This window comes from Pseudonaja textilis, chromosome 3, assembly GCF_049901715.1.
Source record: "Pseudonaja textilis isolate UNSWEBS1 chromosome 3, rPseTex1.2, whole genome shotgun sequence".
NCBI lineage: Eukaryota > Metazoa > Chordata > Lepidosauria > Squamata > Elapidae > Pseudonaja > Pseudonaja textilis.
The window spans coordinates 10,479,516-10,503,723 of record NC_141992.1 but is presented as its reverse complement, the minus strand read 5'-3'; the positions used below and the strand labels follow the sequence as shown (position 1 = coordinate 10,503,723).

Genomic DNA, 24,208 nt, shown 5'->3' with positions numbered 1-24,208 from the left:
TACAAGATGGGTAATAACAGGAGATGCAGAGAAATTGCTCCAGGTCCAGCCCTTAGGAGTTTACTAATTTGTTTAGTAATTGAAATTCAGACGTTGAATCTGAGCTCATTAGGATTTGGGTCTGCTTGCTAATGGAAGCCAAAACTGCTGGACAGATCGTTAGGAAAACATTACTGCTCATCACCTGGTGTTTGACCATGGCTGCTGAAACTATTCCTGTGTGCTTCAAAGAGAAAAATGTAGGTCTGTGATAATATCTGCATTGCCCTAGAGGTCTATATATACTCCATTTATGTGTGTAATGCCTCGATCTAGGCTTGCCTTAGGCCACGGTGCCAATTTTGAATAACTGTGAATACAATTTGAGTGCCTGATTTATTGTTTGGTTACAGAATCCCTATAACCTTTCAGCTGCATAGTGCTTTTGCAGAGATTGTGTGGTTTTTGGTTGTCATTGCAAGTAAGTGTAAGGAAAACCTAGCATTCCCGGGAATCCTAGGATAATTCCCATTTTTTCCCCCCTCTCTGACCATGCTGAGAGCCTACAGTTTGGGCAATTTTGGGGAAATATGTAAGCAACGTGATTGGCACAATCAGAAGGAGAAACAGTCTAAATGATTTGGAATAGTTTTTAAGTGTTCCAGAATAGGTTTTTGACTTATATATAACGGGAAGTAAGGTTAAGCAATATGTAGCTCCATGTCTACGGAGATTCTCAGTCATCCAGGTCATGGTTGTCCCAAAGGTAGTTTTTCAAGAGGCAACTGGACTTTCTGGTTTTTCTTTGAAGACATTTTGCTTCTCATCCAAGAAGCTTCTTCAGCTCTGACTGGACGGTGGGGAATGGAAGGATTCATACTCCTTGCAGACAGCTGGTCATTTGCATCTTTTTTAGAGAGCCATTGAGGCCACCTGGAGGTTTATCTGTGTCCTCAGGGCAACCTGAGTAGTGCAAATGGGTGTGAAGCCTTCCTGGAATTGTTAACCCTTTCAACTTCTGTTCCATTCTTTCTCCACCATCCCATCACAGCTGAAGAAGCTTCTTGGATGAGAAGCGAAACGTCTTCAAAGAAAAAACAGAAAGTCCCGTTGCCTCTTGAAAAAAAGGCACCTTTGGGACAACCATGACCTGGATGACTGAGAATCTCCACAGACGTACAGTTGTTCGGTGGCTTGTGGGGAAAATTGATCCAATAGTCGGTAGCTTTTCCCCACAAATCACACGATCATCTCCTCTCGCCCTGGTGATCTAGAATCATATTTGAACTTGAAGCTGATTCAAGTAGCAGATGAAAAAACGAGTAGCAGGAAACAGAACGCTGAAGTTTCAAATGGGAATAAAAAAGCTTATCACTAAGAGCTCCACATGAATGAACTTCTATAAACTACTCTCTTTGCTTTCAATGCTGTCTAAGTCAGCAGCCATGCAGTGGTAATTAATTTTGAAGGTTAAAGTCCATTACGTGCCATTTCAGAATGAATCTTCTTTAGTTAACAATGGTCACCGAACTGCAGTTTGCTAAGGGAGATGATGCAGAGGGGGGAAAAAAAAAACTATTTGTGTAAGCCTTTCTCCTATATTTTACAGAAATGTTGGAGTTGTGGGGAACGAGCTAGGAAAACGACACCGAAAAAAAAAAAGAATATGGGGTATACTGATCACAGTTCTATCTAGTTTCAAAATCAATACAGTCCTGGATCTCAGAATGGTGAAACTGGAACCCCAACACCAAGTTGCTAAGCAGATGTGAAAAGAACCAAAAGCCACAGGTAGTCCTCAACTTATGACCACAATTCCTGTTGCTATGCAAGGCGTTTGTTAAGTGAGCCACGCCTGATTTGATAACCTTTTTTTTTTTTTTGCCGTGGTTGTTAAGCAAATCACTGCAGTTGTCAAGTGAATCTGGCTTCTCCACTGACTTCGCTTGTTGGAAGCTGACTGTTATGCCCCCTTCAGAGCCTGAATCAGCGGAGGAGGAGGAGGAGGAAGAGGAGGAGGAGGAGGGAGGAGGAGGAGCTAGAGATCGAGGGGGCAGCTCCACTGGCTTCGGAGGAATGTGGGGAGGAGCAAGACAAGGCAGCCCAGGGCCCCCCAGGCTTGGGACGGCTTGCCAGCAGGGAGGAGCAGGAGCAGGATGACAGAGAGTGGGCAGGCAGTGGAAATGAGGAGTGACAGAGCTCAGGCGATGAGCCAGGACCACCCCCTCCTGATCCACAAGCATGGAGTGGAGAGGAGGCGGGAACAGCGCAGAGCGACGTGACAACTCGGGAGGAGAGCGCCCCTCCCCTCTTCCTAAGGCGCACCTGGGGACGGAGACTTGAGACGCTGTAGGGAGGGGCGTTTGTCAGGAACAAACGCTGAATTTGTGGTGTTTCGTGTGCTGTCGCCGACGCCTGGTGTTTGCGGGACTGCCTGCCTTCTTCCTTGCTTTGTGGACTCTTGCCTTGCTGGATTTCTTGTTCCTTTGCCTTGCTGGAGCCAGAGGCTGGTGTGCGTGCGTGTGTGTGTGTGTACGCGCGCGCACACTTTGCTCTGGCACTTGCCAAGAATCTGGGAGCATTTGGGGTAAAGCTGGAGCATTGAAAGGGAGTCTGAATGTGATGACCCAGGGTGGGATACAAAACAGACACACTTACAAAAACCTGGTGAAGCCCCTTTTATTCCTTCACTTTGCTTCCAAGCTCCAAATATCCTTGACTGGAGACAAAAAACTCCCACACAAGCAGTTACAAGAAGGAGGAAATGTCGTTTAAATTATAAAGAGTAAAAAACAACACAAACCAGGCAAGATAAGGGCTTGAAGACGTCCACAGATATCAGAACACACACTGGAAAGGACACCAAACTCAGGAACAATAAACTAGAGATATTTCCACACTTTGTTTCCAGCACTGCCCCATACATGTGTTCTTATCCAGTTGTCACAGCTGCAGCCCATGAAGAGGATCAATGCCCTCTCCTCCCCCGTAGACCCTCTCCCTTATCCTCTCCTCCCTGCGTGACCTAGGATGGAGAGGGGATGGGCCTGGGTCCTCCTCTGACTGCCCAGCAGGCCTCTGCCCTTCCCCAGCCTCCTCCACCACCTCTGGAGCCACACTTCCACTCCCTGTCAGCTGTTCCTCCTCTCCCTCAGAGTCAGTCTCCACCAAGGACATGACACTGAACTCTCAGCTGGCTGTGTGGCCTTCGTGCCTTGTCCTGGGTCATCACACTGACTGGGAAGGTCGTAAATGACAATCCTGGTATTCTGGTTTGCAAGTCACTTTTTTCAGTAGCGTTTGAATGGTCGCTAAACGAATAGCTGCAAGTCAAGGACCACCTATACATTGCATAGAAAATAGCATATTAACCATTGCTCTCCCACAGTAATTTATAACCAGTCAGGGGAACGAGGACACAACCACCACTGCATCCATGTAAATAAAACTCATAGGGAAATACACTACAAATGCTTAACTACTGTACTTGTTAAGAAACTGCACTAAAACATCTTACCATGTACGATGCAAAGATGAGGACACGTTTGTGTTTCCCACACGGCCACTGCGGATCATCAAGCAAATTGGGATTGTACTCTATCAATTCTCCCACTTCATTTCCTGGAAGTAAAGAAGGAGTTGAAGACTAAGAGCTCACCAAGATAATTTAGGAAAAGCATCCCCTGAATCTTTCTGAAGGGTCTTTGCTGTCCAGGTGAGGTTAAGAAAGGGTCGATCCTCAGGTCATTCGTTTTGGAGGGCAGGAAGACACAACACTTGTGCTCTTCCTACGACCAACAAGACAAGCATTTTTTTGGCTATATGTCCAAAGAAATGTGTTTCCTGACTTGGACTAGGTGAAATAGGGTTGTCTTGGTTCACCTGCCTGATTTCTTGGTTGGCAAGCCCATTTGCTCCAACAGCTTACTGTGTATCATAGCAGGAGGGAATGCAACCTCTCAGCTGGTCAATGATTGCTACGTCCCAAAGTGAGCTTTGTTTTTTAAGGTTTATGCATGGAACACTGAAACATGGACCTGTTGCATTTTTTCTCACCAGATAAAATAGAAGAGATCTGCTACTTTCCCCTTGTAGTCTTAGTAAAATGAACTCCTTCCTTCCTTCCTTCCTTCCTTCCTTCCTTCCTTCCTTCCTTCCTTCCTTCCTTCCTTCCTTCCTTCCTTCCTTCCTTCCTTCCTTCCTTCCCTCCCTCCCTTTCTCCCAGGAGAGAATCAATCAGGCTCAACACGATCTGAACAAAACCTCAGGTCATCACTGCAGCTAAAGCACAGCAAGGAGTTAAATCTAGAAAAGAATGCTTTTAAGCTGGCTTTATTTCCAGCCAGTTTACCCATGGGAGACAAGCAGCTTAAGACTTAAGCTCCAAATCTTCAAAAACCCTAAAAAAATAACTACAGATAGTTAAAAAACAACAAGTCCAGAACACTGAGCTAAATAGACTGATGATTTGATTAAGCAAAAGCATATTTATATACAGTATGTTTGGTCTAGTTTAGTCTAGTGTTTACGCACCAAGCTAGAAACCAGGAGACGGAGTTCTAGTCCCACCTTAGGCATAAAAGCTGGTGGGTGACTTTGGGCCCATCACCAGGCCTGGGAGTTCTAGTTCCACCTTAGCCATGAAGCCCAGCTGGGTGACTTTGTCCCAGTCACTTTTTCTCATCCCAACCCACCTGTTATCATGGGGAAAATAGGAGGGAGAAGAATGACTAGGTACACTTGCTACTTTGGACTTATTTATGAAAAATAAAAAGCCGGGATAATATTTACACACACATACACTACACACATACACACACACACACCAGTGGTGGGTTTCAAATTTTTTTTACTACCTATTTTGTGGGCATGGCTTGGTGGGTGTGGCAGGGGAAGGTCACTGCAAAATCCCCATGCCCTCCCCACCCCACTAACCTGCTTTCCAGCTCTGTTCTCCTGTGCAGGGCAACAAAAGGAGACTCAGCCGATCAGCTGGGGCTCGGGAGGCAGAGAATAAATGGGAGCAGGGCCAGTCAGAGGTGGTATTGGCCGGTTCTCCGAACTACTCAAAATTTCCGCTATGGGTTCTTCAGAACTAATCAGAACCTGCTGAATACCACTTCTGAAACATTCATTACATAAACGTATACACACACACACACACACACACACACACACACACATACACACACACGGGTATACACCCACCCACCAACAAACCACATTTAAAAAAAAAACAGTTCCCAAAGCTCATTTTTTCTGTAAGATAAAGTATATAGGACGATCCTTGTTTGGCTTTAATTTTTTTTTTTTAAAACTACGAAGGTCATGCAACTGTCTGGGAAAAGGATGGGAAGAGGATATACTGAATCTGTTCCAAATGTGCATAAATCATCTCTCTCCTCCCTTCCTCCTCCAGTGACCCAATGTGGAGCACCGATTCCTGCTGCTGCTTGTTTTGTTACTCATCAAAAGCTACGGCACTGTGTATCTGACAGGCTAATGGTGTTGCCTCTCTCAATTATTGGCGTTCTGCAGTGCCTTAAGCAGCAGGTGCCAGGCTCCATGGCTTCAATCCTGCTGCTTTTTTTGCAGAGTTGCGCTGAATCATGACATGGCAAAGCCAGATTTTTCTTAAAGGTCTCCCAGTGGTGGTTGAAGGGATTCGTCAAGTCATGTTGACAAAAAATAGGGCCTAGCTGTGAATTACCAGCAGCAGCTCAGTGACAAAGCAGTATGGGGAAAGCAAAAAGGAATTCCTTTTAGGAGCACTTAAGGCACCCAAAGGTGCTCTTTTGATGGATCACGGAGCCAGCAGAACCAAACGGGCTTTTAGCTAGCACTTTGGAAGTCAATCTGCTGTTTGCTGCTTCTGTTCCTTGAAAAATAATTAACCTTCCTTGCAGGGGTGGGATTCAAATTTCTTAACAACCAGTTCTGTGGGCGTGGCCTAATTTGTGGGTGTGGCTAGGTGGTCATGTGACTGGTTGGGTGTGGCTTGCTGACTGGGCATGACTTGGTGGTCATGTGACTGGCTGAGCATGGCTTGTATGTAATTTTTTTTTATTAAGAAAAGCAACTTTTACCCAAAAGCAGGCAAAGCAGGCAAAGCAGGCAGGCAGATTGAGTTGCTCACAGAATCACAGATTCACTCAGAGATCGATCTTTCTGCAATCTGCTGCCTGAGTCTGCACTGAAAAATAGAAGCTTTAGTCCTAAGGAATGTTCAGCTCTGCTTTTAGATTAGCTAGAAAGCAAGAAATCCAACGATTTCCTGCTTTCTAGCTAATCTAAATCTCCCGGCACAGAACAACAGCTGATGGTTGTGGGGGGAAAAGTAAAAATAGCAACTTAGCAGGCAAGTTTGATGGCGCGCATGCCAGGTAAGGAGTGAGTAGGAAGGGAGGGGAGGGGCCAGCCAGTAGCACGATTTGCCAGTTCTCCAAACTGGTCAGAATCATAACCACCGGTTCTATAGAACTGGTCCGACCAGGTAGAATCCCACCCCTGCTTCCTTGTTTAGAAGCTCCGAGGCAATGTTTATGGCAGCATTTCAAACTTTGAAAAAACAAACAAACTGGAGGCAGTTTGGTCTAGACACCAGGCTAGAAGTCAGGAGACTGGGAGTTCTAGTCATGCTTTAGGCATGAAAGCCAGCTGGGTGACTTCAAACCAATCACCAGGAGACTGGGAATTTTAGTCCTGCCTTAGGCATGAAAGCTATCTGGATGACTTTGGCCCAGTGACTCTCTCCCAGCCCAATCCATTTCACAAGGTTGTTGTTGTGGGGAAAATAGGAGAAGGGGGAATACTGATCATGTTTGCTGCCTTGAAGTATTTATAAAAATAATAAAGGCAGGATATAAATGAACACATTTTGCTGTATGCTCATGATAGGGGTGGCTCTATTAAATTAGAATAGTTTTTTTGTGGTGTCTTTTAATGACCCTGTAATCTCTTACATCAGGGTGGAGTCGGGGCAACCGAATGGAGCTGAGTGTTTAGTGGCTGGATGCCCTTCCTGTCACCAACGCAGAGTTTGCAGCAGATAAATAAATAAAATTATGGCAGTCTCTGCAAGAGCCCAGAAAGTAGTTCTTGGCTTTGTAATGAAAGGTTCAAATTAGCAGGTCTTTATAAGGAGAGAAACAATTTCTTGCACCTTGGCATGTAAGGCGCAACCTGGTGCACCTTCGGACGTACTGGCCACCCTGTTTGAAAATGCTGGAAGTTGTTTGATGCAACAATCCTTGTTGACTTCTCTGAACACTACTCAGAAATGGTTTTATAATCAAAACAGCAGAGGCAATGCGTAAGAGAGAGGCAAACCAATCAGCCACAGGAAGTCTCAACTACTGCAGAACTAACAAAGGGGGGGGGGTATGTCCCCAAGGGACTATAAAATATCTCCCCCAAAATAACTCAATGAAAAGCGGGTGCAGTAAATTACATAATCTTGGGGATGGAAGAAAGTGGGAAATTGAAGACAGGCTATTGTTGAGGTAATTCCCCGTTAGGAGAATGAGCGCATTCAGGGAGACGTATTTGAGAGGAGTGTTTGAATAATACACATACAGCACACAGATACACTGTACAGTAAATGTAGGTTTTTACTTCCAGAAACGTTACGCGAAGTCCAAAATAGGCAGTCCAAAGTCTTTCACAGGTAAAATCAGACAGTTTTCATCCAGGGATAATCCAAATATCAAATTCCAGTGTCAAAAAACAGTTCAGTATCAGACTTATATTAAATTCATGAATATCAGTCAATTAGGAAAAATGGAGCAACGGCAATACTTTCCAACAGAAGGAAACAGAGAAAGAGACACACTCTCTTCTGAGACTAAGACTAAACAACCCAGGTTTCTGGCTCCGTCTTATGGCTTTTTGAGAAACCACACCCAATTGCATGCTCTTGCATTCCCTCAAAGATATAATACTAAAATGTTTATCCTGGTTTATATATTTCTAACCCAAATACCTGTTAGGTGACTTATATGCCTAATAGCTATATAACAGGCTGGCATCCTAAACAGATGCAATCTTGCCTCTTGTATTGTGTGGCATGTCTTGCTTCTCTTTCACCTATTTATCTCATCATCTAAAAGGAGAACTGGCTTGTTTTCAAATTTAAAAGATGGCACTTATTGAGCGATCACAGCTTGGTTTCTCAAAGCCAAAGTTGGTGGGATAAAGCATTTGCCAAAACAGCAGTAAACTATCCAGAGTTGCTATTTGAATGCAGTTGATACTTTGCCCAGATTTGTATTACGTTTTTGGCTTTTTAAGGCAATTGCTTTGACTTTCAGGAAATGTCTCATGTGTATCTTTTGCATAACCATGCTTATGAGATTTTTTTTTAAAAAAAAAGAAATATGTTTTCTATATTTAGCTGGTTTGAGACCTCTGGAGACAACTGCTGAATCTGAGCTAGGAGTACCCATCCAGTAGTAAATTTGATTAAATTGTGGGATTTAAAAATAATATTTTGTAATTTCTATACACACACGCACACATGTATGTATAAATTTTTTGAACTGTGGAAGTTGGCATCCAGATACAGCCTAACTTTTGCAAGCCTCATAGCTTGCAATATCTCATGCCAAATCTAACGGTGAGATAGAAATATATTAAATAAACAGAAACTTATTTGGGTTTGAACTTAGGGACACAAAAGGGTTTCACATGGTTGTGGGTATCTGTTCTCCTAACCTCTCTGCCATGATTTAATTAGACGCAGCATCCAATTTATACATGAATGCTACTTTTAGCTGAGCAGGGCAACCTTTTACAAGGAGTCCTTGATACTCATGTGAAAAGCAGTCATTAGTGCTCTGCCCTAGGCTTCCCAAAATCACCAAGCAAACTCCTTGGCCCTTTTTATTAGGCTAATGTGAATTCCTATCATTCATATCCAGCAAAGTCTCGGCAAACAGCCTTTCAAGAGTGAATTACAACCACAGACCTCATCAGGCTTAGAGAGTTGCCAAGCCTATAGATTCCAAGTGCAACGCTGTACAAGAAAATACTTGGCAAGGAGTCTCTGAGAGTCACAAATGAATCTTCATACTAATTAAATGATCTAATTGTCTCCTGCAAACACCACTCCCCTTTCACTCCTCCTTATTCCCTATGGGAGGGGCCATTCAGCGTCCACCTGTGCCTTTACTCCCAAGTTGACTCTTGTTCCTTAACTGGTCCCTTCTCCTGGCAGCTCTGTGCATGCGCACATTGGGAATAGGCTCCAGATGTTCCTCTGCCCCACTGATCTCCGACTCTGAAGGCAGCTGATAACTGTCGGATGGCCCTGGCCCCATCTCTGCCTCTGACACAGAGCACTCATCAGAGCCTTCCCCAAATTCCAGGACTGGCCCATGTTCTTCCCCAACCTTCTCACTCTCCGAGTTTTCTGCCAGCTCCATTGGCTGCTGGTGGGCCACAACAATTAAGTCCCTTTTTCAGCGCTATTGTAACTTCAAACTGTCACTAAAAACATGATTGTGAGGTCCACCTGTATTCAATGTAGGAGATAACCAGGCTGAGCCCGAAGGAGGGGTCAAAGGCATCATAAGTCACAAGTTCTTTTGTGCCCGCAAGAGATCTAAGTTCAGCCCATCTTGAATGCCTTCTTATCTCCTGCTCATTTCCCTTGACCGTTAGTTGGCCACATCCTTGCAGAGAGCTCAATCTTGCAATAAATCTTTACACTCATTTCAACTGCCTGAATCTCCTGATTTCCCCGGCGTTTGATTGTCTCATTTCTAAGCTTTATAATCAATTTTCTTCTATGTGAGTTGATGCAAAACAATCATTATGTGACTTATTTTGGCATAGTGTATGCGTGAAAGTACACTGTATGTTAATAGTCATTGTACTGTGTAAACCATGATTTCAATTTTAATATTATGAATAAACCAGATCTTACGGTTTGTCCACAAACCATATTGGAAATTAACTATGGCTTTACAGAATATGTCAATTTCTGTAGCACCCTTTATGATAACAGAAGCCTGCCCTTGACCTTCCTCTGAAAAATTGCCTTGTTCTTTGTTTCATATTTACAGGTTTATATAACATGGATCAGTCTCAACCTTGGCAGCTTGAAAATGTATGGACTTCAACTCCCAAGATTCCTCACCAATCTTGATGGCTGGGGAATCCTGGGAGTTGAAGTCCACACATCTTCAAGTTGAAACACTGCTACATATGGTTTTTAACTGAGGTGAACGGCAGCATGTAAGCAACCTTGGATGAATGCATTTCCACTTTCCCTGTCTTTCTCTGTTTCTATATTCTTTGCAAAGTTTAAAAATTCCCAAACAGGAGGTCTAGAATTCAAAAGAAATGACTGAATATTCATGGATTTTATACGTCTATTATCAAATGTGGAAGGCAACTGGTTAGGAGGAAATAATTGGATTACAAATTACAGCTGTGCTTTTTTACACATTGATTGGAAGCATTCAAGCAAATGAGATAAGCAGATGGGCTGGAAAATTTGCCAGGATAGGCAGAACACCTCATAAATTGGAGGTTGGGCTATTTCACTCAGCAGGATAAAACCAGAGTTGCATATTGTGAGGCTACGGAGCCTGTGAGATCTTGAAGATTTGGGAGCAACTGCACAGCCCCTCCAAAACTTAACATAAAGGTGTAATTTTAATGTAAAATACACAAAGCACGCCTGTTCAAGTCAAGGGTATCTCTCAGTGATTTCCCAGACACAGTCCATGCAATTTCCTTGGACGAAACATGGAAATAACTTCAAAATTGTATCCTTCCAGATTGTTTTCAATAGGCCAATTTACAAATTTCCTACTGGTGTCACACCTGTATTAGCCAAACCCAGCTTTGCTCTATTTCTGAGCCCAGAAAAGACAACCAGGGACTTCCCCACTACTGAGGCTAAATGCCCTGGGAGTGGTCATATTTTCTTTGAAAAAAAAAGTTGAAGCTGATATTTAAAATACACGAAATAAACACAACCAGTTATTTATTTCTTATATATTTTTTTAATCCTTCCTTTATTACTTTATAAGCAACTCATGGTGGCGAATACATCTAATACTCCTTCCTCCTATTTTTGCTGCCACAACAACAACCTGGTGTGGTGGGTTGGGCTGCTGCGTGAGAGGGACTGGGCCACAGTCTATTCGCAGACTTTCTTGCATAAGGCAGGACCAGAACTCATTGTCTCCTTGTGACTGGCTCAAAGTCACCCAGCTGGATTTCATATCTAAGGAGAGACTAGAACTTCCCATCTCCTGGTGATTGGCTCAAGTCACTCAACCAGACTTCATGTCTAAAGTAAGACTAAAACTCACTGTGTCCTGGTTTCTAGGCCAGCACCTTAACCACTAGACCAAACTGCTTCTTATTTACATTTGACCTCACTCTACCCATGTTTTGGAGTGTCTCCTCTTGCACTCTATTCAGAGCAGTTCCTGGTTAAAAAAAAAGATTATGCTGAATATACGACAGCATCCTTTGCTACAATGCCAATATTACGTATCAAAATGTTCTATTAATGCCATTTTTATAATTAATTTCAGGGTACTAACAAGGACACCAAAAAGCATCGAATTTTGAAAACCTAGGATCCCAAATCGCTGTTTTAGAAAATTAAATGCTGTCTTTTCACTCAATTTTTCCATTAAATCTACTGCTGGCAATATTCCATCCATTCTTTTAATTGCAATGCAACCACTGTTTGCTTTTTCTTATTTAAAAGTTAAAAAGAAAATACAGAAAGGTGGAATATATTTGTTCAAGGACTTACCCAGATCTGCTGTCGAAGGGATGGTTTTGGCTGCTGAAGTTTTATACCTCGATCCTCCAGCTGTTCGGGATGCACTTGCTCGACATACGGTAACGGCACTGATGCCATCACTTTTGTGGCCCATGAGAGCATTGGTTGGATACAAGAATTTTGCATAGGACACCACCTGAAAGACAGTTCCACAACCATCAGCAACAGATGCCCCATGATTTCGGCAACTATCTTTGGTACCCAAGCAATGTGTTTTCTTGGAAGAGGAATTTCCTGGGAACAATTCTGCCAGTAGGAATTTCATTTCCCAACTTTGGTTGCCACGATATAATAAAGATGCTGAGACTCTAAAACAGGGCTCTTCAAACTTGATGGCTTTAAGACTTGTGGACTTCCTCCTCCAGGCATGTTAGCTCAGGAATTCTGGGACTGATGTCCACAAGTCTTAAACTTGCCAGGTTCTGTTCTGTTCTGTTGCGTTCCATTCCATTCCATTGCACTTCACTCCATGTTTTCTATTCTATTCTATTCTATTCTATTCTATTCTATTCTATTCTATTCTATTCTATTCTATTCTACTCTACTCTACTCTACTCTACTCTACTCTACTCTACTCTACTCTACTCTACTCTATTGAAGACCCTTGCTCTAAAAAGAATGCAGAGAAGAGCAACTAAGATGATTCAGGGACAGGATGCTAAAAGATATGAAGAAGGTTGCAGGAAGTGGGTATGTCTAGTTTGATGAAAAGAAGCACTAGGTGTGACATGATAGCAATGTGCCAATATCTAATGGGCTGCCACAAAGAAGAGGGAGTCAACCTATTCTCCAAAGTACCTGAAGTCAGGACAAGAAGCAGTGGATAGAAACTAATCAAGAAAAGAACTAATCTAGAACGAAGGAGAAATTTCTTGACAATCAGAACGTTAATCAGTGGAATGGTTTGCCTCCGAAAGATGGAGGTGCTCCAACACCAGAGCTTTTAAAAAAGAGATTGGATTACCATTACTTGTCTGTAATGGTATAGGGTTTCCTGCTTGAGCAAGGGGTTGGACTAGAAGACCTCCAAGGTCCCTTCCAACTTCCAGTTATTCTGTTATTCAACTTTAACTCCTCTTTTGGAAGAAACAAGCTCCTGAAAACATTCTTGAGTTTGAAAAATTAATCAAATCTGGGAACCCAAAACTAACCAGTTTTAAGTTCAAGTTTGTGCATGGAACGAGCAAGCGCCTTCAACATTTAACAGAGGCAAATGTGACATGCAAAGCGTATAAGTAGTTTCAGAGAAAAGGAATTAAGAGCAAATTAATTATGAATAGTTTATAATACCTCTAAAAAACATTCTTCCCAACTAATGTCTATGGCGATTCTTAACCATCTAGGTCATGTCCCAAGGATGCTTTTCCAAAAGGCAATTGAACTTTCCTGACTTTTTTTCCTTGAAACATTTTGCTTCTCATCCAAGAAGCTTCTTCAGTTCTGACTAAAGAACTTCAAGGAAAAAAACCAAGAAAGTTCAGTTGCCTATTGGAAATGTAACCTAAAAACAGGCACATATTATCATATGTGGTGGACTTGTGTTAAAGCAAAAAAAAATTGGGCAAAAATACATAAATGGTTAGAAAAGATGATAGGAAAATATGTAGATTTTAAACTTGAACTTTTTAAATTAGGTATAACATCAGAAAAACTTGATAAGCAAAGTATATATTATTTCACATCTTAACAGCAGCGAGGATTATATTTGCACAATAGTGAAAAAAATGAAGAAACACCATGAGTCAAAGAGATAATTAGGAAGATACTAGATTGTGCAGAAATGGACAGACTTGCGCTGAAGATTAAACCGAAAGAAGACACAGAATGCACTTTATTTTACCAGTGGTTGGGAAAAAAAGAGGCGGAGATTAAGAATGTAATCTGTATTGTTAAGTGAATTAAATAACCCAGAGAACATGATGTTTATTAAGCACTAATAAAATGTAAACAGCAGGAAATCAATAAAACATTTTTATTAAAAAAAAAGAGGGGAAAGCACCTTTGGGATATGGAAACCAACACATACACACACACACACGGACATGGAAACCTCCACATTACAACACAAATGGTTTGCTCCATTCTGTGGGATCTTACCTTGCCATCAGCTCCTAGTTCCACCCCTTCCATTCCAAACACCATCTCTGCGGTGGCTGAAATTCCGCCCGAGGGATGCCTCTGTTTCTGCCCCTCTATTCTCAGCTCGCTGTTCCAGAAGGCAGAATGAGAACAAAACAGAAAAAATTCAAAGTTGCTTTCTTCTCATGCTCAGCCCCAAACCAGCTCGGTCAGCAGTTAAAATAAATAAATAAATAAAGGACCCTCACAGGTTGAAAAATTAAAAGGGCAATTTCCCCTTTTTTTTCTGAAAACGTTTGCTTTTTAAAATATTAGAGAAAGAAAGAAAGAAAGAAAGAAAGAAAGAAAGAAAGAAAGAAAGAAAGAAAGAAAGAAAGAAAGAAAGAAAGAAAGAAAGAAAATAATTCAATAAATAGTCAAGAAGACTTAGTTGGCGTTCTTCCTATGTTTAAAAGAGTTTCATGCAGTTGTATCTGCAGACAGGGCTCAACTGTTAAAAAAAGTTTATTCCCACGATTCGAGAGGACTGAAAATGGAACACAGCCTTCGAACTGCAACCTAAGGCTGGAGGATATAATATAAGGAAAAGACGTAAGCTCGAAAAGCTATAAAATACACAAAGAACTGATCCAGCCATGGGAACCTCTTTTGCTAGAAATAACATCTGTGAACTTTACTTAGCACTCATCCCTCTTCAAAACGACATAAAAGTAGGAAGTTTCCTGGCCAATTGTTCACTCATTTAAATTTATGCCCAGTGGGATATTATAGTCACACAGCGCTCGAAAAGAAAACATTCTGCCAGCTTTCCCTGGTGGGCTGTCCTTCGGATGTGATGTGATTGTAACTCTCAGAATTCCTTGCAAAACATGGGAAATGTTGGAAGGCCATCAGGATTTCGAGCTTGAAAAATTAATCCAAAACTAAGGAAGCCAGAACTGAGCAAATATCAAAGCTACTTTCTTATATCTTAAAGCATGTTTTATGACCATAATAGGGACTGGAATTTTCAGTTGCTAAGCTATGTGGTCATTAAGAAAACCATTACCTGACCTGATTTTATGACTTTTTTTTTTACCGTGGCTGTTAAGCGAACGTATTTGTTAAGTAAATCACATGGCAGTTAATTGAATCCGGCTTTCTCCAATGACTTCACTTGTCAAAAGCCAGCTGGGAAGATTGCAAATCACAATCAACGAGGCCTTGGGGACACTGTGACCATTGTACATGCTAGTTGCCAAGCCTCCAAATGTTGACCTGGGGATTACGGGGATGCTGTGATGGTCATAAGTGCGAGGAACAGTTGTAAATCACCGTATTCAGGGCCATCATAACTCTGAACCACTGTAAGTAATTAAGTAAGATGTAAATAAGATGAATAGGTAACTATGGTCACGTTTGTGTGGAGATGTGAAACCTGGAACCACACTGCTTGCCAAATGAGAATTTTTATTTAAAAAATAGGGGAAGAAATTGAATAATGAAATTACTAGGTATGTCTAAATGATATGGTGATTGGCACTGAGAGAGAGTATTGAAATGTTGAAAAATTTAGTAATGCAGGATTATAATTTAATGTGAATATGTGTATTAAGAGATGTGGCTGGTTTTAACAATTTTCCTTGTACTAAAATGTATGATGTATTGGTGCCATGCTGTTTATGCACTGATATGTATGTGTAAATTGAAATAAAAAACTTGATTAAAAAAAAAACTCTGAACCACTGTTAAACAAATGGCCAGGGATTATCTGTATTCAGCTACAGACAAGCCCATGTTATATTAGACAAGCTTGCAATTATATTATTCTACTGCCTTTCCCCTACGTTATTAATCAGTAGCTGAACTATCTGGGGTATTCAATCTATGTTTCCCAACCCCAAATAATTTATTTGGCTTTCATTAAAATGAAGCACTTTTGACTGTCTTTACTATTTCCCATCAAGCTCGAAAGAAGTTTCCCATAAGTTATTTATAGCAGCGGCAACTGTATGGGGATGTCTGTCATGAAAATATCCCATTTCCTTCTTCACTGCACTAATCACAGGAACTCGAGTGATGACATAAGTTGTTTTATTTTTTATGGCGAGGCTAATTAAATGTGATATACATCCAGCAAGAACCCGAAGCAGGTCGTAGGATTTCTGAAGGAAAGGTTATTAAATGAACAGTCTGCTAATCAGCCCTCCTTTAATTAAGCTTTAATGAGTGATTCATTTCTTCTCAAATTTTGAAGTTCGTGGTCCAGGAATATAACTTATGGAGTGCAATACTGTTATACACATCATTATCAGCGCTTAGATGAACTAACGTGCAGTCATGCTGGATACAGGATTCACCAAATGGCCACCATCTTGTTCATGGAAAAGAGCATCTTTTCTGTTAGACTGGAACAAATGTCTCAAAGCTAAGCTTCTGTTCAGCTTTGTGTAAACTAAAATGCAAATTAGCTGACCATAGGAACATACTACCTAGTCAAACTTACTAATGTAGTTTCTGTCACTGAAGAAGAACAGAACTGAAGATGCTTCTTGGATGAGACGCAAAATGTCTTCAGAGAAAAACAACATCCAATTTGCCTTTTGAAAAAGCACCTTTGGGATAAGCTTAGAAAGATGACAATTTCATAGCCCATCAGAGTTAAAGATAATTGGAAGAAAAATTGGAAGCTCTCACCTGATCCTTAAACTCTCCCCATAAGGCAGGATAGAAAAAGCCACACAAAGGGTTCGTTTTGCACAAATCAACACTATCCTGAAAAGAAAGGGAAAGAATATTGTGAATTATAGTAGCATTTTAATTCCTAATGAGCTGGATCGATAGCTCTTTTAACTCGGGTTTTTATTAAATAGCTTTCTGTGAGCAATTAGAAGTCCACGTTTTTATTTTTTTTAAATGCAGCTATTTCATACTTTCACTAATGCAAGATTTAGAGAAATAACTTGTCCAGTTTTCAACAGAAGTAACCATCTTCGCTGAATGACCTTCACTGAGGAAGACTTACACAATATTGGTGAAACATTTAGTTGTCACGTTGGAGTCTCTAAATTCCACTTCCCAATTATAAGATAACCTTTAGTGTCATTTTTTATTGCGGCACACATTAAAAATGAAATTCTGTTGCCTCCTCTCAAAAGTGTACACATACAGACATGCCATATACATGCCTATATACACCTACACTTTTACATATAAATATTAATCACTGTCCATCTTGTCTACATAGAGTTCACAAGGTTGATATTGTAAAGAACAAAATCTGAATCTGGATGTTCTGCTTCAGATGCCATGAAGCCCCCTCCCAGAAGGTAACAAGGAAAACAGATCATGAAGAGGATGTATCATAGCATCCCAAGTAAAGGTAAAGATTCCCCTTGCACATACGTGCTAGTCATTTCCGGCTCTAGGGGCCGGTGCTCATCTCCGTTACAAAGCCGAAGAGCCAGTGCTGTCTGAAGACGTCTCCATGGTCATGTAGCCGGCATGACTAAATGCTGAAGGCGCACGGAATGCTGTTTTACCTTCCCACCAAAGTGATCCTTATTTTTCTACACGCATTTCTACATGCTTTTGAACTACAGAAGCTGGGACAAGTAACGGGAGCTCACTTCGTTACCTGGCACTAGGGATTCGAACCGCCAAACTGCTGGCTTTTTGTGATCGACAAGCTCAGCGTCTTAGCCACTGGAGCCACTGCATCCCTTAATCCCTGCTCAAGCATCACTTATATGCTAAGTCCTGGATAGAAGGGAATGAACTGCCAATAATCTTTTCTGCCACCTCACCACTCTCCTCACAATTTTCCATGCTTCAGAAGTTACTAGAAGACTGGAGTGTAACTACCTCATTCACTCCACCAGAAGAAAATCAGGAAAGTGAGACAATTCTCCCTTCCCAGAAAAAGTTATCAAGGAAGAAAAAAAAATGGAGAGCAAGAGCCACTGTTTCTCCAACTTTTCAACCAAAGTTTGTAACTTTAGTTTAATCCGGAAATTCCTGGAAATCTCTTCCCTAGTAAATGGGTACATGTGTCACATAACTGTGAGCATACACCTATATGGCAAAACAATTGGGTCCAACTGAGAGACAATTTGGTCTCATGGTTAAAGCACCAGGCTAGAAAGCAGGAGATTGTGAATTCTAGTCCCACCTTAGTCATGAAAGCTGGCCGGGTGGCTTTGGTCCATTTATACCCTTCTCAGCACAACCCACCTCACAGGATTGTTGTTGTGGAGAAAATAGGAAGAAGGTGGATATATATTCACCCCCTTGAGTATGAGCCTCGGTGGTGCAGCGGTTAAGAGTGCAAGTACTGCAAACTACGGCTGCTGGCTGCCTGCAATTTGGTAGTTGAAATCTCACCGGGTTCAAGGTTGACTCAGCCTTCCATCCTTCTGAGGTGGGTAAAATGAGGGCCCAGATTGTTTGGGGCAATAGGCTGATTCTGTAAACTGCTTAGAGAGAGCTGTAAAGTACTATAAAGCAGAATGTAGGTGTAAGTGCTATTGCTATTATTTGTGTAAATAATAAAGGTGGGAAATAAATAATAAAACTAAACTAAATAAACTAAACTTAAACTTAAAATAAAACAATCCTAAAGTAAAACAAAATAAAAATAAAATCTCTGCCATTAGTCAGAGAAAACCAGTAAGCTACAGCTAAGAGACCCAGCAGAACCGCCATCTCACTCTTTCAGCTATTTTGTTCCTCCAATGATCTGTGAACCAAAATTTGCATGAATTTGCCCAGAGATAAAAGGTCACCTGCTGTTCCGCGTGTCGTATTGCCTCATATTCTTGATGAAATGTACTTTCTTCAAGCCTTTGTGTCGCGGAGATCCAGATACGTGCTTCGTTCTACATTTCAAGAAAAGAAAAAAAAAAGAACAAATATGCAAATATATGTGATTATCAAAACCCTTCACGGATAACAAAAGGACTGCAGATGTCATAGTTGGATCAAGCATGCATGCTTAGGTTTGGGTTTTTATTTTTTTGGCTTGAATGAGGGTGGTTGGAAAAAAAGGACTTGCAAAGCATGCAATGGAAGGTTAATGCTGCTTTTGACAAGTACCTGCGTGCACTGGCACATCCCACTACGTCTTCTAAAAACTCTAGAGAGCAGCGCTGGGAGATAAAACGCCTTCTGCAAAAATGCACAACAGCACGAAGAGCGAATCATATTAGTTCATGGCCTCCAAGAACTGCAAATGGTCAATCTCTAAGCGTACCCCCATACAGGTAGTCCTTACAACCTCTTGTTTAGGGACCGTTCAAAGTTACGTCACTGAGAAAATCCTGACTTATGACCGTTTTCCCACCCTTGATGTTTGCAGCATCCCTGGGGTCACGTGATCAAAATTCAAACGCTTGGCAACTGGTCTGTATGGTGGTTGAGGTATCCCGGGGTCACGTCCCCTTTAGTGACCTTCTGACAAGCAAATTCAATGGGGACGCCAGATTCATTTAACAATCTTGTGACTAACTTAACAACTGCGGCGATTCACTTAGCAACTCCGGCAGGAACGGTCCTAAAACGGGACCAAAAGTCACTTAGCAATTGTCTTGCTTAGCGAAGGAAATTTGGGGTTCAGTTTTCGTCCTAAGTTGAGGACTACCTGTATGGTCATTTTCCCACAAGTAATCTGGAACTCTGGCCTTTCACACCATTATGGCCACCAGATGGACTTTTTTGGACCACTGCCTGTGAAGACCCCTGCAACAAACTCTAAACGTCAGAGGTAGCAACCCTGGGCCTTGCAAAATACAGTATTGTGGTACATATTTTTGGGAACAGAATGATCCTCCTCTTGGGAAGAGGCAGTGAAGCCAACATACTCCAAGAGCATATCTTATTAAAAAAAAAAACACTGAGTCATTTTTTGATGAATTTTCCCACATTTCTCCTTTAAAATAGCATAATAGGACACACAGCATGAAAACCACCGATTGAGAACAGTCTGTTAAGAACAAAGCTCATTATTCTGTTTCCGTTTGTGAGCGGCCTTCAACTGTTTAGGAAAACTCTTCAGGGTTTCTTTTTCCCCCTCCTGGGATTTTACGTAAATATCAAGCCTGTATTTTTAATCATTAGTAGCCCCAGCATTTCTTTGCCCTAGCTTTTCATGTGGAAACAACAGTCTTCAAAAGTCATGCTTCAGTGGTTATTAGTACTTGCCAGAAGAGAAGAAAGGAAATTATTTATAGACTATTGATGTTTTTTTAAAAAACAGTTGTTGCTAGGAAGTCCAGGCGTAGGTCAAAGACAAAGGATTTCCTATCAGTTCATCATAAATGGGTATTGGTCGAAGTACAATTGCTCTGAAATGTAAATAAGACTACATTCTTGTCTTATTAATACTATTGGCAAACAAAATCGTTATCATTCCTAGCCCAGCACTGATTCTCTCTAAAAATATATTGATCTCTTTAAAAAAACAAACGAACACTGACCGAACAGTTTGCTTTAAAATTGGTTTAAGAATATACCAGATCATATCAACAGTAATTATCACTGTTTTTAGTTAATAATAATGATCACTTTTGTTTTGCTAATAGAATATGACAGGGAGGCAACAGGCTGGATAAGTTAATTACAATTCATTAGATTACATTGTCTTACTGTATTTGTATACTTTTTGAGCAAGTGGAATTTTTTTAAAAACCCAGATTGGTCTAGTGGCTAAGGCAATAAGACTAAGCCTTAGGGGTTAAAAGGGACTATGAGTTCAAGTCCTGCCTTAGCCATGAAAGTCAGTGGGGTGACTTTGGGCCTGTTACTCTCCCTCAGCCCAATTCACCTCATGAGGTTGCTGTTGTGCGGAAAATAGGAGGAGCATGTGTTTATATTTGCCGTTTTATTTGTAAAAATAATAAAGTCAACCAATCAACATTCTACAAGTGATAGCTTAAATTTAAGGAATTTAATATGGAGCAAACCATGAAGACCAATAAAGGGGAATATTTGTGGCTCTGGGCTGACATCAGAGGTCCTTGATGCTCTCTGAGCTTTCTTATTTTCTTGCAGATGTTTCATTACCCAAATTAGGTAACAAATTAGTTATGTTTGATGATGATGATGTTACCTAATTTGGGAAATGAAACATCTGCAAGAAAACAAGCAAGCTCAGAAAGCACCAAGGCCCCTCAACCTATGAAGAAAATGATTTTGTAGTGTGATTTCTCAGATAAAATTATTATTCTATCCTGTCTTCTCCTTATTTCCAGGTTAAATCTCTTCTTGTTCAGTTTCCATCCATTATTCCTTGTTTGGCCTACAGGTACTTTAGAAAATAGCTTGACCCCTTCCTCCTCTCTGTGGCAGCCCCTCAAATATTGGAAGACTGCTATCCTGTCTCCCCTGGTCCTTCTCTTCACTAGACTAGCCAAGCCCAGTTCCTGTAACCATTCTTCATGTTTTAGTTGCCAGTCCCCTAATCATCCTGGTTGCTCTTCTCTGAACTTTTTCTAGAGTCTCAACATCTTTTTTATAATGTGGTGACCAAAATTGGATGCAGTACTCTAAGTGTTTTCTTACTAAGGCTTTATAGAATGGTATTCGTACTTCCCTTGATCTCGATTGTATCCTTAGAATTGCAATTTAGGATTGCATTAGCTTTTTGGGCTGCTGCTGCACACTGCTGGCTCATATTTAGCTGGTTGTCCAAAAAGATTCCAAGATCCCTCTCACAGTTCCTGCTATTGAGCCTGGTTTCACCCAGTCACTATGTGTACTTTTGGTTTTTCTTGCCTAAGTGTAAGACTTTACATTGAATTTCATTTTGTTAGCTACAGCCCAGTGTTCTACTCTGTCAAGATCCATCTGGATCTTGAGCCTATCTTCTTGGGTGTTAGCTATTCCTACCAGCTTAGTATCATCTGCAAATTTGGTAAGTTCCCCTTCTATTCCCTCATCTAAGTTGTTAATGAAGATATTGAAGTCTACTGGGCCTAAGACAGAACCTTGTGGCACCCCACTGCTTACTTCCCTCCATGTAGACTTAGACCCATTAAGGACTACTCCTTGTGTATGGTTTGTCAGACAATTGTGAGTCCATCTAGTGGTATTGCTATCTATTTCACTTTTTTCTAGCTTACTAAGAAGTAGGTTGTGGTCTACTTTGTCAAATGCCTTGTTGAAATCTAAGTATATTACGTCCACAGTATTTCGCTAGTCTACTAATTTAGTCACTATGTCAAGGGACTACCTGTACCATGATTCTCTGTGTTGTAAACTTAAAGACATACCCGGTCCGAAAACCAGGTTTGCTAACTGGCCCGCACACACAGACACACAAAAATATGATATAGTGTTGAAACAATGACAAGTCCCATACAGTCTTTATAAGAATACTCATTGGAAGGCAGGGATATAGGGGGAAAAAAGAACTGGCAGGAAGAGAGAGATATATTAATTAAATCCCAGGTAATGGTATCAAGAAATCATGGTTATGGTTGAACACTTCTAGCAATTGAAACATTAAAAATAAAAACCCTGTGATTATATGTCAAGGCATGGAAAACCGTATCAGTAAAGGAAGATTTCATTCATCAAATTTAATGGCATATTGTGCATTCAGTATAAATGTCAGCCTTCATGAAAAATAATTCTTTAGCAGCAGATGAATAGCTGCACAAGCTAGCTGGCCAACAGCTCCTATAATCAAAGAAGAGCTTCAGACATTTTAAAAAATAAGATTTATGATCTAAGCACAAACCCTTGGTGATGTTGCTGGGATTATTAACAGGTACAGTAACGGGCGAATGATGTTTGTTAGCCTTAACTTTATTAAAGCTAAAGAGTGAGGGGAAAAAAATCCTCTGAGTTATATAGCTAAAGTGTTAAAGCAAAATGCAAGAGCCAAGGCTAAAAACTGCCATTCTTTTTTATTTATTTATTTATTGTGGTGGGGTAGAAGTCTGAGAAATAGGAATAAAAAGACTTGCTGGCTCACGTTTTTAGGAAAATCGTGTTCATACATTGTATTTTGCTGCTTGAAATGTTTGTATATTTTACCACGGGAAAAATATGGGACATTCCTGATGACACTGAAATATTGCAGCAGACAGTGCCATCTCTGGAGAATTAGACTGAAAGTTGCATGAAATCCACAGGCAACCCACGGATTACCCAGCCTCTGTACCATAGCATCATTTTTCAACTTGGACAACTTTAAGTTGGACTTCAACTCCCAGAATTCCCCAGCCAGGGGAAGCTGAAGTCCACACATCTTAACGTTAGAACAACAAACTTAGGAAGGGACCTTGGAGATCTTCTAGTCCAACCTCCTGCTTAAGCAGGAGACCTGACACCATTCCAGACAAATGGCTGTCCAGTCTGTTCTTAAAAATCTCCAGTGATGGGGCAGCCATAACTTTTGGAGGCAAGTTGTTCCACTGATTGATAGTGCTCACTGTTGGAAAATTTGTTCTTAGTTCTAGGCTCCTTTTCTCTCCATGATAAGCTTCCAATCATTGTTTCTTATCTTGCCATCTGGTGCTTTGGAGAATAGGTTGACCCCCCTCATCTTTGTGGTAGCCCCACAAATACTGGAACGTTGCTGTTTTTCAAACTGTTTGAAAAACACTGCAAGACCCTTGATTAACATCTCACGAAGGGCACCATTTCTCTGCTATACTGTTTATTTACTTGGCAAATACATGGATTTATAGTGGTTCAAATGTTAATGTCCAGTCCACCCAGCCATTCAAGGACAGGGTGGTCTATGTTGACAAAATCAGACATTGGATCCAGTGGTGCATTTCAAAACTTTTTTTACCACCAGTTTGGCGGGCATGCTTTGCACACACACTTTGTGCAGGCGCAGAGGCTTCCCGACTCGCCTCCTCCAATCCTGCACTCTCCTTGTCTCTCCAGCAGCTGCCGTGTGGCAATCTGCTGGGTCACACAAAGCAGCTGCGCTTCAAAAGCAGGGAATAAAGGTCAGTATGGGAGCTCGGGCGGGCAGGTGGGCCCAACAAGAGCATCCGAGAGAACTGGTTCGATCTCCGCTGCTCATCGGTGCTACCGGTTGAGGAAAACCAGGCCAAACCGGTAGAATACCACCACTGGTTGGGCCAGTGTAAGCTCTTGATGGACATTCAGACACAATGTGATGGATATTTTGTCAAGGAGCACCACAGTCACATTGAGGGGTAGAGACAAGACCCCACTTAAAACAATGACTCCTGGCAGACACCATGTTGGGTCCAGATCCTGTTCAGAATTGACCAATGCTGGCAAGAAAGGTCAAAACCTGGTACTTTTTGTGTGGGGTCATCTACATAACTGCCTGTATCTGGGCGTTCAGCAGCCCATTTGGCTTTCCACTGTGTGTTGATG

The 24,208-nt window shown here is 41.3% G+C and overlaps 1 protein-coding gene across 2 annotated transcripts in view; it reads right to left on the bottom strand.

Annotated features, from left to right (window-relative positions):
• CABLES2 (Cdk5 and Abl enzyme substrate 2) overlaps positions 1 to 24,208 on the bottom strand; it is a 56,674-nt gene that overhangs the window by 11,364 nt on the left and 21,102 nt on the right. Inside the window, exons 2-7 of one of the 2 annotated variants that reach the window (XM_087928911.1) lie at positions 18,941 to 19,012; positions 18,631 to 18,723; positions 16,544 to 16,621; positions 13,886 to 13,994; positions 11,759 to 11,924; positions 3,497 to 3,600 (exon numbers count right to left, since the gene is read on the bottom strand). In XM_087928911.1, coding sequence (XP_087785037.1) covers positions 3,497 to 3,600; positions 11,759 to 11,924; positions 13,886 to 13,994; positions 16,544 to 16,621; positions 18,631 to 18,723; positions 18,941 to 19,012 — 622 coding nt within the window. The remainder of the gene's footprint in view (positions 1 to 3,496; positions 3,601 to 11,758; positions 11,925 to 13,885; positions 13,995 to 16,543; positions 16,622 to 18,630; positions 18,724 to 18,940; positions 19,013 to 24,208) is intronic. The other variant, XM_026697400.2, reaches the window with a different exon arrangement.